Raw genomic sequence first — 15953 nt, forward strand, 5'->3', positions numbered from 1 at the left:
CAGAGCATGACGCAGAGCAGTGCTGGCATCTACCCCAGACTACCCCAAACAAAGACCCAACCAGAGAGACAGAAACTCTCACAGGCCCTTTCCCACCATGGCTTAGTCTATTGCCATCACAAAATACCAAAGACACCCCTAAAAATGCATGACAAACAAAGCACAGATACAGATTATTAGTGCATATCATGTTTCCCTATGCTGTTTAGTATATTTTGTATTATTTAGCATTTCCTTCCGTAAGTTGGTCGATTTTTTGGGGGGTAAAATCAAGTACTATAGTGAATTGGCTGCGTAGTTAAATAAGCATTAAGTGATGATAAAGGAGATGTCTGCTTCTCTGAAAGGCAACATTCCCCATGTGTAGCATGGTGTGCTGTGCACCTGAGCACCCTGGCATAAGAATCAACACTATTATGCCCCCCATCTCTCTTCCTCTCCTCTGCTCTCCTCCGCTTTACCACTGTCCATACAGAACAGGCAATAAAACAGACACTACTTTTTTCAATTTGGGCCATATGGGTTACAGATGACTCCCAGAGTGTGTTTGACCAAAACGTACGTCCCTTTACTGCTGCAACCTAGTCTCAGAGCATTTGATATGATTCTGTAATTAAATTTGGGATACTCCATTTAGTATGATATGTTACAGTTCGTATGGTTTGTATTAATTTGTGGATGTCCATCACCCATTTTATATAATATGTTATGAATTACAATTCATATTATATGTTACAAATTCTGGCTAGGTGGAAAACGTTAGCTATCTGGCTAATGTTAGCTAGGCTAGGGGTTAGGGGTTAGTTTAGGGTTAAGTTTAGGAGTTAGGCTAAAGGTTTAAGGTTGGGGTTAGGGGAAGGATTAAGGTTAGGGGAAGGGTTAGCTAAAAGGGTTAAGGTTAGGGTTAGCATTAGCTAAGTAGTTGCAAAGTCGTTTAAAAGTAATAAGTAGTTGATACGATAAAATGCTAATGTTGTCCATGATGAGATTTGAACTCACAGCCTTAAGGTTCCTAAACATTTGCATTATACACCCATCCACCCCAAGTCTTATGTAACCATACTAAATGTAACATATCATACTAATTTGAGTGTCCCTGATTCACTTTTCTATGTTACATCTAGTCTATGAGACCAGGCTGCTGACTATTCTGGCAGTGAGATTAATATCAACTTGGAGGTATATGCCATAAATTAGAACAGACTCCCAGGCTCTAAATGTGAGGAGGAGAGATGTATTGTAATAACGCATTGCATTACCAACCTTTGCCACGGCATGGTAGCTAAGCAAATCACAAAACAGTAGGCTAGACGTAGGCTAGATGTAGGCTAGACGTGTCTGTTTTGATGTTGCATACACTCCTTCTCCATATTACAGGACCCAGTCGTCCAGTTCTATATACTGTTAATGGAAGGACATTGTCTTTCTAGAGACACATAGTGCTGATGTTTTTAATGTTTCCATCATGGCTTCCTCACTACAGTGTACATCAATTTACAGAGCTGTTTCCTCCACTGCCTTACTGCCATGCCCCCTGTCTGTTTCCCACATGGCCTATGCAGCTAGCACTGCCAAATAACTTATATCATACCTATTTTCATTGTTATGATTACACCTGAGATTGATGAAAGCAATTGGCTCAATAAAAATATGAAATGCTATCACACGTCTCGAACATATCACCATTTACTGTGAAACTCCATGATATATAGCACCTCTGTGTGAGGCTGTAGGGCCCAATGGGTCACAGTGTTGTCAACAACACCCATTTACAAAGTCAATATGGGTCATAGACACTAAACACAACTCCTGAACTTGCCCTAGTCTATGATCAGTCAGTAGTAAAATGATCTTCAGTAAACAACTATTGTGAATAATGCTAATGCATGGTAATGCACAATTATCACACCCACTGCTTGATAATGCATAATGTGATCATCATTTCTAAAGGGGTTATAACTTTATTATAACCTGTATAAAATAGTGTTTGTTTTCCCCATTGGTCTATTTACTATTTTTTTTACATTTTTTTTTTTTTACATCTGAAGTTTTTTTAACAGCTGACTTTGACAACTAAAATGGGTGGGGCAAATATAATTTCAGCTAATTGGAAATGATAAACCGAATACCTCAATTTGGTGTACCCGGGCTCCGTGTAGCCGCTTCTGCCTGTCAAGCTCCGCCTTCTGTTCACTGTGGAGACGCGGAGCAGGCAGGGGAGGCAGTCGCGTTTTCCTGGCTGTGTGTGTACTGTATGTCAGTTCGCCAGCGAGACCACGGTACAGTACAGTACATCTAGTTACAGTTAGCAGATCCACATAGAATTTATGTATGTAGACTGACGCATACGTTGAGCAGGCACCGGTTCCTTCCTGAATCAGACAACTGGGACCAACCATGGACCTATTCGAGTTTGACTTCTTTAGGGACTGGGAACTGGAGCAACAGTGGTACGTACAAGTGTATATATTTTTTATTTCCGTTATGTTTAACGTCTTTGTTCGATGCTGGGAACTGAACATCGATGCGCCCGGTATTTGGCGTTGGGCTCCTGGAATGCTCGCATTCCTTCTCTGAACGCATTAAAGTGAGAGATGACTGTTATGAATTATTTTACAGTCCTCTTCGTGTCTGCGCGGTACCTCTATTGTCATATTGTGCGTAAGTAGTGGTAGAAAGTGTTCGGTGCGCACTCACATCTATGCACCTAATGCCTCCTCATGAATGGGGGAAGTTCGCCCTTTGCTGGTTTTGCGCTCCATATACTACTGTATGTCTGTATGTCAGCTTCACATTTATCGGGATCATTTGATTCGCAATTGCATAGTTTTCACCTGAACATGGGTTTCATAGGGTTTTATAGAGGTCGCCAATGTAGCCGCTGTGGATAAATTGCATGACAACTGAATCAAATGCCCTTGTCTGTCTTATTATTGTTTGTAAATATCCCTGCTATTCTTTGTCAGATAATTTACTCTAACACACATTTTAGGCATTTGTGTAGGCCTATTGTAAAGTTTGTAATAGATTTTATGGATCAAATAGATTGTGGTTTAGGATGGTTTTAGGATTAATCAATTAAGTAATTACCTGAACATATTCTTACACTTCAGTTTCCTGCCAGTATGTACATTGTCTAGTATGTGCATTATTATATATTTTTTTGACCTATTGCAATAATAATATTTCTAACCATATGATGTTTTAATTTCAAATTTGTGTGCTACTAATGTTTGTACACTGTCATTTGGATGCCATTGACTCCCAAAAGATTGGGGTGTTCTATTCATTGTCAGAAGTAGCACCAGCACATGGTGAGACAGTAGGAGGATTTTACCCCCCCCTCCCCACAAATTTTAGTTGTTTTACCTACTCCATCCATTCATTCATTCATTCATTCATTCATTCATCCCTCCTCTTAGTTCTCCTCTCCCCACTCCCTCACACAATAGTTAAAACCACAGAATAATTCATACATTCAGCATCAATTGTTTTATCTTCTCATCTTAGATTCATGTACTAGGCCTACTCTAGCTGATGAAGTGCTACTGTGCATTTAGACTGTTGAATCCCCACACCATCAGGACTTGCTAATCACGTTTGTTTCCATTGCTGCTTTGCTCATTGGATGCTGCGATACTTATTACATTAGTTGATTTTTGAGACACCTCTTTGGTTGAGTTGTTTCCATTCAGATGCATTCGATTCAGATCATGTCTCTTCATTTCCCCTCTGTCTCTGAGAGTGATAGACTGGAATGGAACGTCTTAGCTGTACACAAAGTGCTAATTACAACTTTCCATCAAAATACCCTTTCTTGCAATATCATATCCCCTAGGCTGTTTCACAAAATGATTGAGTGATTGAGAATCTTTCATGCTGCTGTAGTTGGTTTATAATGGTTGGTGGGATCTGGAGGTATACGTTGGGCGTGCTCAATGTGACCACAGTAACATGATCTATTAAATAACCAGATCACACCTTAGGCCTACCTGCAAGAGTTAAATTCATTTGATGGAGGCTACCTTGGTATTACGTAATTCAGCTTGAAGGACAGGCATGAATGAGATATGTTTGTTTACATATATTTGTATTACAGCAAATAGAAAATAGAAAAAGGCTGCACATGTCTTCCTTGCACATATCATCAAGTATGATCTCTCACAGAGTGTAGATTATTTCCATTGATTGATGCCTGCCATTACTATACTGCTTTGGCTTCTGAAATAGTTTTTTTCTTTCCGCTTCACAACTAGAACGTGTGATAGTGATGTGAAATTATGTCCACCTCTTAAGCCAAGGGCAATATCCCAACACGGATATTGATTTTAATTTGATTACTCTCATGCTGGTTTAGGTAGAGCAAGTGTTGGGTATAATCAAGTCAAATTCAGTCAGTTCCATGGTGAGAAGGAGTCAGTGAGGTGGGAAATGAGCTCCAGAGAGAGAGAGAGAGAGAGGGCGAGAGAGAGAGCAGGGTGTACAGAGGGAGTGACGGGCTGAGAGTGCCACCACACAACACTGGGGATATGTGGAGGGCTAGGGCCGGTGGTGTAGTTGTACTTCGCTCCAATCAGCCAGTCATATATTATGACCTCAGCACCAGTAATAGCAGTTAAACCTCATTTGATGAAGGTCATGGTCCTCCCCTTCTTTTCATAGTGGTTTCTCGTCACTCAAGGGGGAATTAGCAGATAGACGGGGAATTGATGCCTGTGTGTGGGTATATATGCCTGGACTACTGTACTGTACACTGTGATGCTTCACTCTGTTGGCATTGTGAGGAAAAATTAGAAGTCATTAAAGTAACACCTCCAAATAATGTGTGCTAAAGCCTGTTTTATGGACATCCACACCTTGGAATGGGTTTAACTCAGCCCTTTAAATAAGGCCTAGCTATTTATTGTCACTTTCTATTTTAATTTTCGAGCTACATTATGTCTTGACTGATCCCCAGGGATTACCCTATGACTCCAGTGTTTTTCTTGTGAAATAGTCATTTTCCCTTTTACTTGTACTTCTCAGCAGGGATTGCTGTCCAAATAATTCATTTTTATTTGGCTGGAAATGTGTAAAGCCTCGCAGCGTTGCCGGACGGTGAAAATAGAAAAAGAGAGTCTCTTTGAGGCTATGTGGGTATTGGATATGTAAAGTGATACTGGCAAGGTCCCTGCCTGGTGAACCAGGATGGAAGGAAAAATAAAATCTTAAATCTACTTCTACTGATATTCTCACCAAAGGGGCCCAAGAGCTCTGTAATTCTGAACCGACGTGTCTGGGGGATTAAACTATGCTGCTATGGCGGCAATATCAATGGATAAAGAAAACGCTTCTGAATTAAATAGTATAAAGACTTATTAAGATGGTTCAACGGACCATCATAATTATTAGATAAAAATACAGCTCACTGTAGTGTAATTCAGACCTTTGAGCAAATACATACATTAGAAGTGGATGTGAGGTGTACAGTATGATGACTATTATGTGTGGACATAATGAGTGTCTTATTGCTGTAATATAAGATAGTGCCCATAGAGCAGTGATTGTTGTATGAAACACTGGGCTTTCTGTGGATGTATATAACCCGGTCTCGGTTCGACATTTATATTTTTTCAGTTTGGTCAAAATCGGTTTTCAGAATTTCTCCACATTTTTGTAAGCTGTGCCTTGCAGTCCCTTTTCTGCAGTTTTAGTCACAGGGATTTTGTTTTCTCAAGGTCTCCAGCAGACCCACCACATTCCGCCCTGGTGCGCAGACCACAGCTGGGGGGGCACATATAAAGTGCACCCGAGGAGCCTCTCTCAATGCCAATCTCATTTGTGCCCGGCGTGAAGCGACGGCCATGCCAGGCAGCCTGGTGGCATCTCTCTGCCCGTCCACCTCCTTTACGCTCCGTCACCGTGACACGGGTGCAGGCTCGCAGTGGTTGGCATCCTGGCTCTGCCTGATGAGTCCGCTGCCTCGAGGACTCGCTCTGCCATCTGCCAATGAGCAGCGAGAGCTGTGGAATGATAAAGCAGAGCCTCTCAGTGATCATGCGCTTTGGAGACTAAAGGTGAGGGTATCATGGCCCTTCTGCCCTCCGGTCCAGTGTGCAATTAACAAGTTCATCTGGAGCAGCTCTTCCTGTCAGACCTGGGAGACCTCACCTCACTAATATCCACCTGGCCTCGGTCAAGAGCTGGACCGAAGCTGGCAGAGGGGAGAGACCGGGGAGGGGGGGAGTATTTGATATGTGTCTCAATCAAAGGATTTCTCTTTTGTCCTTGGCTGGGTGTAAATAGCCTGTGGTGGTGTTGGAAATTGTATATTTCTGTGATGGAGAGAGAAAAGTATTGAAGATACTGTAAGTATAAAACAGTAGAGGAGGAATTGTATACAAATAATTATCATTGACTGTCTAGTAGCCTGTCTAGTGTGATGTCAGTGGTTGAGAGTACCCTTATGGCGCCTACTACAGAACTATAGGATCAGGAATCCCCCCCCCACACACACACACTTCCTCCCTTCTACGTGCCCCCCTGCATCGTACAATCAGAAAGCATATGCCTACCTTTGTCATCACACCTGTCTGTCATAGTCTATCAGGCCTTACTCTGTCCTCCACTAGTTCCTCAGTACAGTGTTGGAGGGGAGGAGAGGGCATTCCCTAAGGCTCAGGCAAATAAGACCCTGACTTCCAGTCCTTCACTACCAGATATCCCGATCCATATAAGATCCTGAATTCCTGGCAGGCACTCCTCCTAGCACCCGTTACAGTTCATAACTCTGCACTAATTAGTGCACTAATTAATAAGGACTGTAGTGATGACAAAATTGAGGTAAATGGGAATTAAACAGGCTTGGCCAAGCAGGCTTGACACTGTTCTCACACCACCATGTGAGCAGAGAGGAAAGGCTGGTGTGAATGTGGATGTGGAGGAGACCATGTGAAGGGGGAAGAAGAGTCAAGACTCTATGCACGCTTGAATGGACAGACTGGTTTTTAAATATTCGGTACACTTGTGGAGAATCTACCCTCCTTCTAATCTGTTACAATGTTGTAATACTTAGTTCATCGTCATGTTACATTCTATGAACTGTGTTCTTCTTGGATAAGGACTATGTAGCTTATTACATCAAGCCCTGCTTAGGAGAAAGCTCTATCAACTCTGGGAATTGAGTTTTATTGAATTCCAGCTGATAGGACTTGAGTGAACATTTGAGTGCCTTCTATGCACTAGCTGTTCTTTGGGGAGAAATGCTGCTTTATTATGTGCTGTATTTTCCCTGTTTGCATCGGCTTTTGATGTCCCCGTGGACTCTCACATATTTAGTTTACCCTTCATTCATTCTGTTGTTATTAAGCCTCTACCACCAAAATGGAGAACATTTGAACAGTTCTCAGAACAGTAAGTGTTAGAGAAGTTAAAGAGGTTCATTAGAGCAAAGCAGTAATGAAACTAACAGCTCTGACATTTTCTCTCATCAGCCGCCAAGGTTGTATTAACTTGGTGGAATAAACCCACTTCTGAGATAACCATTCAAACGATAATTGAATTAAACAAGCAAAAAAATATTTGCCCGGTGAAAATAATTGAAATCTACAAGCAAATAAATTTGAGCACGGGTCCTCGTCAAGGCTGCCGTGTTGTATCGTCACCTGATTGGTCGGGCTATAGCTTGAGTACCTCCGAGTTAATAGCATGCCTTACTGCCACTGAGCAATTTACTTTCCAACTTCAAAGGTCAGTGCCTCCATTGAAAGCAGTGTATGACAAATAAGATGATTCAGTGGAGCCAGGCGAGGAACGGTCGAGATCTTTTTCTCTCTCATGGTAAATCAGTTTGTTTTAGGATGACCTTTTGTGATTGGTCCAGTGTAAGCCAAAGGAAATTGCAAATTCTTTCAAGAGAACATACTATTCATGGCCATTTGGAATAAGCAAAGGTATTTGTCTCTTCTGCCAGAGAACTGAGCTTGTTGTGACATTATTTCACTGTTTGCTTTGTGAAGCCATTCTGAATAGGCTCGGAATTGACATGCTGGATAAGTGACTGACCAACATTGTACAATGTAATGGGCTGCATAGAACACAGGTTTACTAATAGTGTATGTCAACTCCCTCTAGGCTTTATCATCACACAGCTGCTTTGCTTTTATAAGGTGCAACACAATAAGGTACAATATAATATTATGAATCTACATTTAATCATGAATGAGCTAGTCCAGTTTATGATCGTAGAGTATTCACACATACTGAATGCAAGTAACTTCCTCCCCCCATCCTCCTCATCACTGTAGAAAAAGGGAGAGGTAGCTAGTGGAATATATTTGCAGGCCCTCCTCTCCACTCCGGCAGAGAGCACAAAGGAAGCCTGGTGTCTGGCTGCCTGTGAATGAATCACACCTTGTTTGTTTGGGGAGACAGACAGAGGAGCAGTGAGAACTGCTAAAGCTCTGCACACCAAACACCTTGGCAGCAGGAGACACATCACCAGGCTTTCCACTTTTACCCAGGCCCCTCAAATCATCCTTTATTTACCTAGTGCTCAGACTGTCTTAATTATAATTATGTGTACCATTTTACCAAGGTGTATAATTTGTGTTCCCTTTTGTCAGTGCTACTATTCAGTACCAATGCTATTCATTCTCTGTTCAGGTACGGTTTATTCAGTGTTGTAATGCAATTGTGTGTTACACAGTATTTTCAATATTCCCCATGCACCGTAAAAATCTGATGGGGCAAAAGGTACGTGAGGATGACTGGGGGGTGGTCCGGAGGCAGAGAATTTTGAATTTTTCAAACACCTGAAACAGCTTTTTCCCTGCAATCTAGAGCCCAAATCAATATGATTAATTCTATGTATTTGTATGCATATCGAAGCATACTGTGCCTCTTGAGCTGTCTGCATCCTCCTGACTGAATATGCTTTTTTTGCATCTCTGCTAAAATCTGGGTAAAAGATTGAAAGAAATGTGAGTCTTATTCAGTGCATTTAGTTATGGCTTGCTTTTCTGAACTCTACCAACCTTGCCAGCAGGTATGCCAGGTAAAATAGTTAGAACAGCTAGTTACTCTAACTTGATTGATAGCCTGAAATGGCTTCTTGGCAGCTAGTTATTAGGATGGGAGATTGGGAACCTATCTGGGCTAGCTAAACATTATTTATGGTTTTTTTTACAGGACAAATCTTAGGGGGCACGTAACCTTATGACGCCTCTGCCCCTGTGCATTGTTGTTGTATTATACCAGAGTACATTGCACTCAGCACACACATAAAAGCAGTGAGGAGAAAAGCAGATGTACCTATTTGCTGTCACTAGGCTAGTGTGTGTGACAGGGGAGGCTGCTGTGTGACATTACTGTCATCTTCAGAGCAGCCCAGTGCAGTGCAGACCAGGGAAATGACAGTCCCAGTGGCTTTTACTGTCTGATAAAGATCACTCCACAATGCACATCTGCCTTACCAGAAAAAATAGACAAGGGAAGAATAACATCCAAAATGACTTGAATAGAGAGCTATCTGCTCTTTTAAAGTCCCTGTGTTGTTAAGTGTGGTGAGCAACAAAAGGAATAGCATGGGGAGGAACACGCTGCTGTTATCTGTAGAGGAGATACAGTAACCTGGTGATTGGGACATTTTGATGGGAGCCACTCTGAGTAGGTTGAGGTTTGAGACTGAGACTCACTTAAAACAAATGCAATGGGGGAGTATACAAACCATAGGGCATATTACATAACACAATGCATTTCTGCTTTTGTCATTATGTAAAATATGAAATAACTTATTGCACTCAATTGGTATTTGAAATTGTAATAAGTAATTTGTAATAAGTAATTTGTAATAAGTAATTTGCCTGTTACGAGATTAACACAATGTATTCTGCTTCAAAACATTTGAAATGCCTACTCGTTGGATTATCTTGGGAATGAAATATAATGTTTTTTTTCCACACAATTTGGGACAATAGATTTTATGGATATTACTATACCGTTAAACATAAGCTATCAAAGTAGACTTCTAATACTTTTGTCATTCATATTAGTCCTCTGTTATTAGCTCATTGCCAGATGAAACACTTTTCTCTGGATAATGTCTTGTAGCTTTTATGCTCTTTTGGGAGTTATTTTCCTAATATCACAGTGGAGAGAATGGGGATCTGGGTAAAACCCCAATTAAGTCAGGCAGTTTGTTTAGTTTAGTAACACCCCTCGCCACACTAAAAACCCCAAAGAAAACACATCTCATGCTGGGAAGACTTAGGTGATTCTACAAGGTTAGTTGCTGGAGGAGAATACAACTATACTCTGGAGTTTTCACATAGCTTCCCCTTTGATAAAGTATTTCCAATTGCCCTTGAATTTAATCACTGTGATAAATTCAGCAAAATAGAGCTATTGCTTTTGCCATTATAGATCCCGGTGCTTCAGAGCTGTCAGACCTGGAATAGCGCGTGCAATACGTGAGATATTCATAGAATCGTCTGTTATTTCTCTCAAACTTCAAACGCTGTGTTCCTTTGTGTCGGCATAGTTAGCAGCCGTCGCTGCCACACATTCACTCCAAGGTGGAGAAATGTCACAGGCTGCCATGGTTTTGTAATACATATTCATGCATAAATAAACAGCAATGAATCACAGCCGAGCCTCTTTATATTGGAAGTGTTTGTGACACATCCATTGTTGTCATGAACCGAAATACGAAATAAACACGGAAGAATATAAGCCAAAGCCTTCATTGACATGCAACGCTCGAGGCAGGTGATGCTGGTCTTTTACGACACATAGCCTAATCTTCTGAGCTTCCCATTGCATTTTCTTCTTCTCCTCTTTTGTCCCCTCAAGCGTTACAGACGCATGCAAGTTGACACAGCATGCGAAGTGTGCGCGAAGTGTGTGTGGACCTCCCAGACCACTAACGTTATCATCAAGGCTAATGTTTCAGCCATGCCTCAGTGAAGGAGACAGATGAACTTTTGATACTGTGGGGGGCCTATAGCAGTGGCTGGTCTAGTTTACGCTGCTGACTAACTGTTAGTAACAGTAAGTCAGCTGTGCCTTTTCTCTGTGCAGTATGTCTGAACGTAAGGGTGGTGTCAAGGTTGACAACTTAACACCTTAGCATAAATATATTAGCTTTTTTATTTCAGCCCCTGACGCTGTAATTCTGTTCCTCTGGCTCACAGCAATGTTTTCACAGTAAAGAGGCAGACTTTAGCATCACATTAGTACTTCTTTATTATTTGTCTTTTACTTGAAGCTCTTGTAGAATTCCCTGAAGCTCTTCGCATTATCTGAACCTAGTGGGATTCCTCGCCGCCTTCTCCCTGTGTGGAAAATCAAACCTTTTAGTGAAAAAGTGCCGCAGGGATTTCTAGCTAAAAGGCCTGTGTGGCTGTGAAGACTGAGAGAGAGAGACCCAGGAAGCGGTAGCTGGGCTGGGAGGGAAGTCAACAAACAAATGCCGGGAGGAAAACGTCATCAATTGAGGAGTGATGGCCACTTCACGGAGGCCTGGCGTTGGTGATTTATGGGATGTTTCTGTTTTCCCCAGCATGCCTTTTCACAGATCTCATGGCATTGACGTATTACTCTAAGTGTGAACAACATACCTGTTAGAAATCAATTTGACAATTTTGGCCTGTGGCCTGCTAGTCGACAAGACCAGAGGAAGTGTGTAGTGCGTGTTTGTGGCCACACCCTCATTGATATTTTGCTATTCATCTCTGCTCTAATTTCTGTCTTCCTCCCGAGCCGGACACACAGCAAAGTTGTATTTAACCAGCTTTATTGTGATGTGACAAAGATGGATGTGACATTGTCCTCTATTGCCCGCCAGAGTGTGTGAGTGTTAATGAAGCCATTAGCACAGTCCGAGCCACTGGAGAGAATAGTGAAATTACCATTATTCTGCAGCCATTAAGCCATAATATGCCACCGTCTCTCCATACTCACCCCCCCCCCCATTCTCTTTCTCTTTTTACCTTTATCTCTCTCTCTCCCTCCCTTTTCTTCCTTCTCTTCTCCTCATATGTGCTACCTCCCTCTCTCTTTTTCTTACGCTGTCTCTCTGTCACTGTCACACTGATCCACTCCTGCTGTCTTTTAAAGCTTCATTAATTCATTTGCTATCAAAAGCAGTTAGGTCCAAAAAAGACTGGCGGTGTTCATAATATTGTATCTTAGAATTACCATCCCCACACACTGGCTCCAGAATGAACTCTGTCTCTCTTTCTCCTTCTCTCTGAGAGAGACCTTCAAAAAAAAAAGCAAATGGCCTACACAATTCATGAATCTTATTACCTCCAAAACCCGTTTGTCATGTGCCTAAAGAGACAGAAGTCTGTTTTCCTGACACAAAAGCAAGAAGATCCCACTGCTAACCCTGAATTGATTTTAAGTTTTCTAAACTCTCTTTTTTTGTTGCTGGGGATGACAGTGGGATGTGTTCTTCTGGCTGTTCCTGGTATTGTGTAGGCTTTGGCTCCCAGATTATACACACCCTGGAATGCCTGCAGTTCTCTGTCGCTCTTGTTTGCTGACGGACTGTGACTAATTACAAACGATTTTAATTAAAGAGGAAAAGCTTCTCTCCAGTGGACGTCTGGGGAGTTGACAGGGGAATGGTTTCTGGGAGGCTTTGTGGGTGAAGCAGTTGTGATGTCTTACGTCTGCTGCTGCTTCCCACAGCTGTTTGGATGCTCACTATCAAAACGCTGCTAGGAGACAATGGTGGCCCCACATAACGCTAGGAAGTCCCGACGGAAGCGGGACAAACGCCATATGACCACATACACTACATTGCCAAAAGTATGTGGACACCTGCTTGTCGAACATCTCATTCCAAAATCGTGGGCATTAATATGGAGTTCGTCCCCCCTTTGCTACTATAACAGCCTCCACTCTTCTGGTTAAGACTTTCCATTGTAACATTGCTGCAGGGACTTGCTTCTATTCAGCCACAACAGCATTAGTGAGGTCGGGCATTGATGTTGGGCAATTAGGCCTGTCTCGCAATCAGTGTTCCAATTAATCCCTAAGGTGTTCGATGGTGTTGAGGTCAGGGCTCTGTGCAGGCCAGACATGTTTTTCTTGGTGATCATGGTGATCTTAGGCTTGTGTGCGACTGCTCAGCCATGGAAACCCATTACATAAAGCTCCCAACGAACAGTTCTTGTGCTGACGTTGCTTCCAGAGGCAGTTTGGAACTTGATAGTGAGTGTTGCAACCGAGGACAGATTATTTTTACTTGCTATGCACTTCAGCAGTCCCGTTCTGTGAGCTTGTGTGGCCTACCACTTCGCGGCTGAGCCGTTGTTGCTCCTAGACTTTTCTACTTCACAATAACAGCACTTACAGTTGACCGGGGCAGCTCTAGCAGGGCAGAAATTTGACGAACTGACTTGTTGGAAAGGTGGGATTCTATGACGGTGCTACACAGTGCTACAAGTCACTGAGCTCTTCAGTAAGGTCATTCTTCTGCCAATGTTTGTCTATGGAGATTGCATGGGTGTGTGCTGTCACCAATGCTGTCACCAATGGGTGTCGCTGAAATATCCAAATCCACTAATTTGAAGGAGTGTCCACATACATTTGTATATATAGTGTATAAATTCTCCTTTCGCTGTATGACCTGTCTAGAATAGATCAAGTCAACATGCTTCAAACGTACACTAACATTAGCGATAGCACACTTTGTTTGACACCACATTTGTCCTCAGTTGGCTTGATACAGAGAAACCACTTTCACGAATGCAGAGAAAAGAGAAACAGAGAAAAGCATTGACTGGGTCAATGAAAAGCAGAGGAGTCAGGCATTTCTGGTCTGGCAGCATGAGAAATCTTTACAGGAAGTGTCCATGGCACACAGGAAGCAGCGAGTGTGTTGGGACAATGACCCAGCCTCTCTGTGTTCATTGATTGGCCGAGAGCAGGTTTGTGCTCCCAATTAACATTGTTCAGTTTCATTACGGTCATATTAGACACAGCCGGCTTCTGCTGATCCTGACTAAGAATCCAGTAACCGGGAAATCAATTAGAACAAAAGAATGGCTACTGCCTCTCTGCTGCCTCTCCTAAAAAACAGACAGACAACCAGTTAACTGGGGCCGCAGCAGAGTGGTTTTGGCAATAACGGCATCGTTTATGGATTATGACTCTCTGGGTGCCCTGGTCAAGTGTGATTTCTTATATTGAATTAACTTCAGTAGGATGGTGGTTAGTGTAGTTGAACACATCAATTCCATATTGTTACTGATCCCAGGCTGTGATAGCAGAAACATTAGACTTGTCTCAAGTCATTAGGTATTCATTGGCTGGCTGAGCTGTAGCTAATCATCAGCATCTTAATTGGTTTACAACAAGAGAGATTATTTTTTAAATCATACATTTAGCAAAACAGATTATTTAATGATATTGTGGGATAAACATTATTATCATATTCCCATCATTATAATTCTCCTTATTCCATGATGTCACTTACTATCTATGCCATTGGCAGTATGTGTGTGCTGTTTGGTGGAAACTGTGTTTAGAAGCTTAGTAAAGTGATATGATATGATTGGTTAGGTCTGTGTGTTTTGGGCCGGTGTGTGTCACAGCTCCCCCTCATCCAGGTTCCTGGGAGCGAGTCTCTTCCCAGTCCCCTCTGTAGCGTAGTTCCAGGTCGCGTCCTGGTGGCTCTGGTGGCTCTGTGGCTGCAGATAACAGGGGGCTGGCAGGCGTGTGCACGGCCATGGCAGCCTGCGGTCTCACACCGCTGCACCTCTAGCTGCCAGGGGGGCTAGCACTGGCTCCCTTGCTAGTATTAACTCACACGCACGCACACACCCCTCCCTCCATACAATACATCAACACACACTTATGTCTAACATAGCTCACCTCTATCTGCCACCCCTCCACTGGCCTCCCCTCCAGCCCCACATTGTTGCCGTAACATGTAAGAGAGACCAGTTTGGGAGGCAGTTTAACCTATGAACAACGGATTCATTATTTCATCAAAAGATAGCATTTTTGACTGTATAGCATTCAAGACTATGTGCAATTCCATTTGAACAGAATGATGCTGAGACTGTGATTTTTCACCTTAAAACGTATGTCAAACAAAAAACATTGATTGCAAAGTTAAACAAACCATACAACTTCATGCACACGGACTACTTTCAACAATTTCTACTGAACATTTTAGAGTACAGTTCAGTACAGTAGAGTACAGTTCAATTCAGTTCAGTACAATACAGTGCATTATACTGTAGTGTGCTCCACTGTACAGAATAAGTACTGTACTGACCTATAGTATACTCTACTTTTTTTTACTGTACTGTACTGTAATGTGCTGTCTGTCCAAACTTGTGAAACATAGACGTATATGATTGATTTATATTTAGACTGACCAAATTTCACGTCCACGGAAGTTTTGGTGCTCAGTGGTTGAGTACGCTGGTTACAGTAAATGGAAAGAGAGGGCTCATGGGTAGGTGATAGTAAGAGCTGGGAAAGGTGACATTAACTGGAGTGTCAAGGCTCAGGAGAAGACCCAGATGCAGAGAGTTTCGAAGTAACAAAAGTTGTTTGCAAAAACAGGGGGGCAGGCAAACGACAGGTCAAGAGCAGGCAAATGTCAGTGCAGAATCCGAAAAGGTGCAGAACGACAGGCAGGCTCAGGGTCAGGGCGGGCAGAATGGTCAAAAACCGGGAAAGCTAGAGACAGAAAGGAGCATGGGAAAAATCACTGGTACGCTTGACAAAACAATACGAACTGACAACAGACAAACAGAACACGGGTATAAATAAAATACACTGGGGATAATGAGGAAGATGGTCGACTCCTGGAGGGGGGTGGAGACAAGCACAAGGACAGGTGAAACAGATCAGGGTGTGACATGGAGAGAGAGAGTGAGAGAGAGAGAGAAATAAACAAAATTGTTATCAGTAAAAACACTATAACTAACCTATGACTAACTTTTATT

The 15953-nt window shown here is 42.4% G+C and overlaps 1 protein-coding gene across 1 annotated transcript in view; it reads left to right on the top strand.

Moving 5' to 3' along the window:
• The first annotated feature begins 2246 nt into the window (after window positions 1-2246).
• LOC115130020 (AF4/FMR2 family member 2-like) overlaps window positions 2247-15953 on the top strand; it is a 178214-nt gene continuing 164507 nt past the window's right edge. Inside the window, 1 exon segment of the mRNA XM_029660800.2 lies at window positions 2247-2450. Within this exon segment, the coding sequence (XP_029516660.2) occupies window positions 2398-2450 (53 nt within the window). The 5' untranslated portion in view covers window positions 2247-2397.

The sequence above is a fragment of the Oncorhynchus nerka genome, linkage group LG6, assembly GCF_034236695.1.
Source record: "Oncorhynchus nerka isolate Pitt River linkage group LG6, Oner_Uvic_2.0, whole genome shotgun sequence".
NCBI lineage: Eukaryota > Metazoa > Chordata > Actinopteri > Salmoniformes > Salmonidae > Oncorhynchus > Oncorhynchus nerka.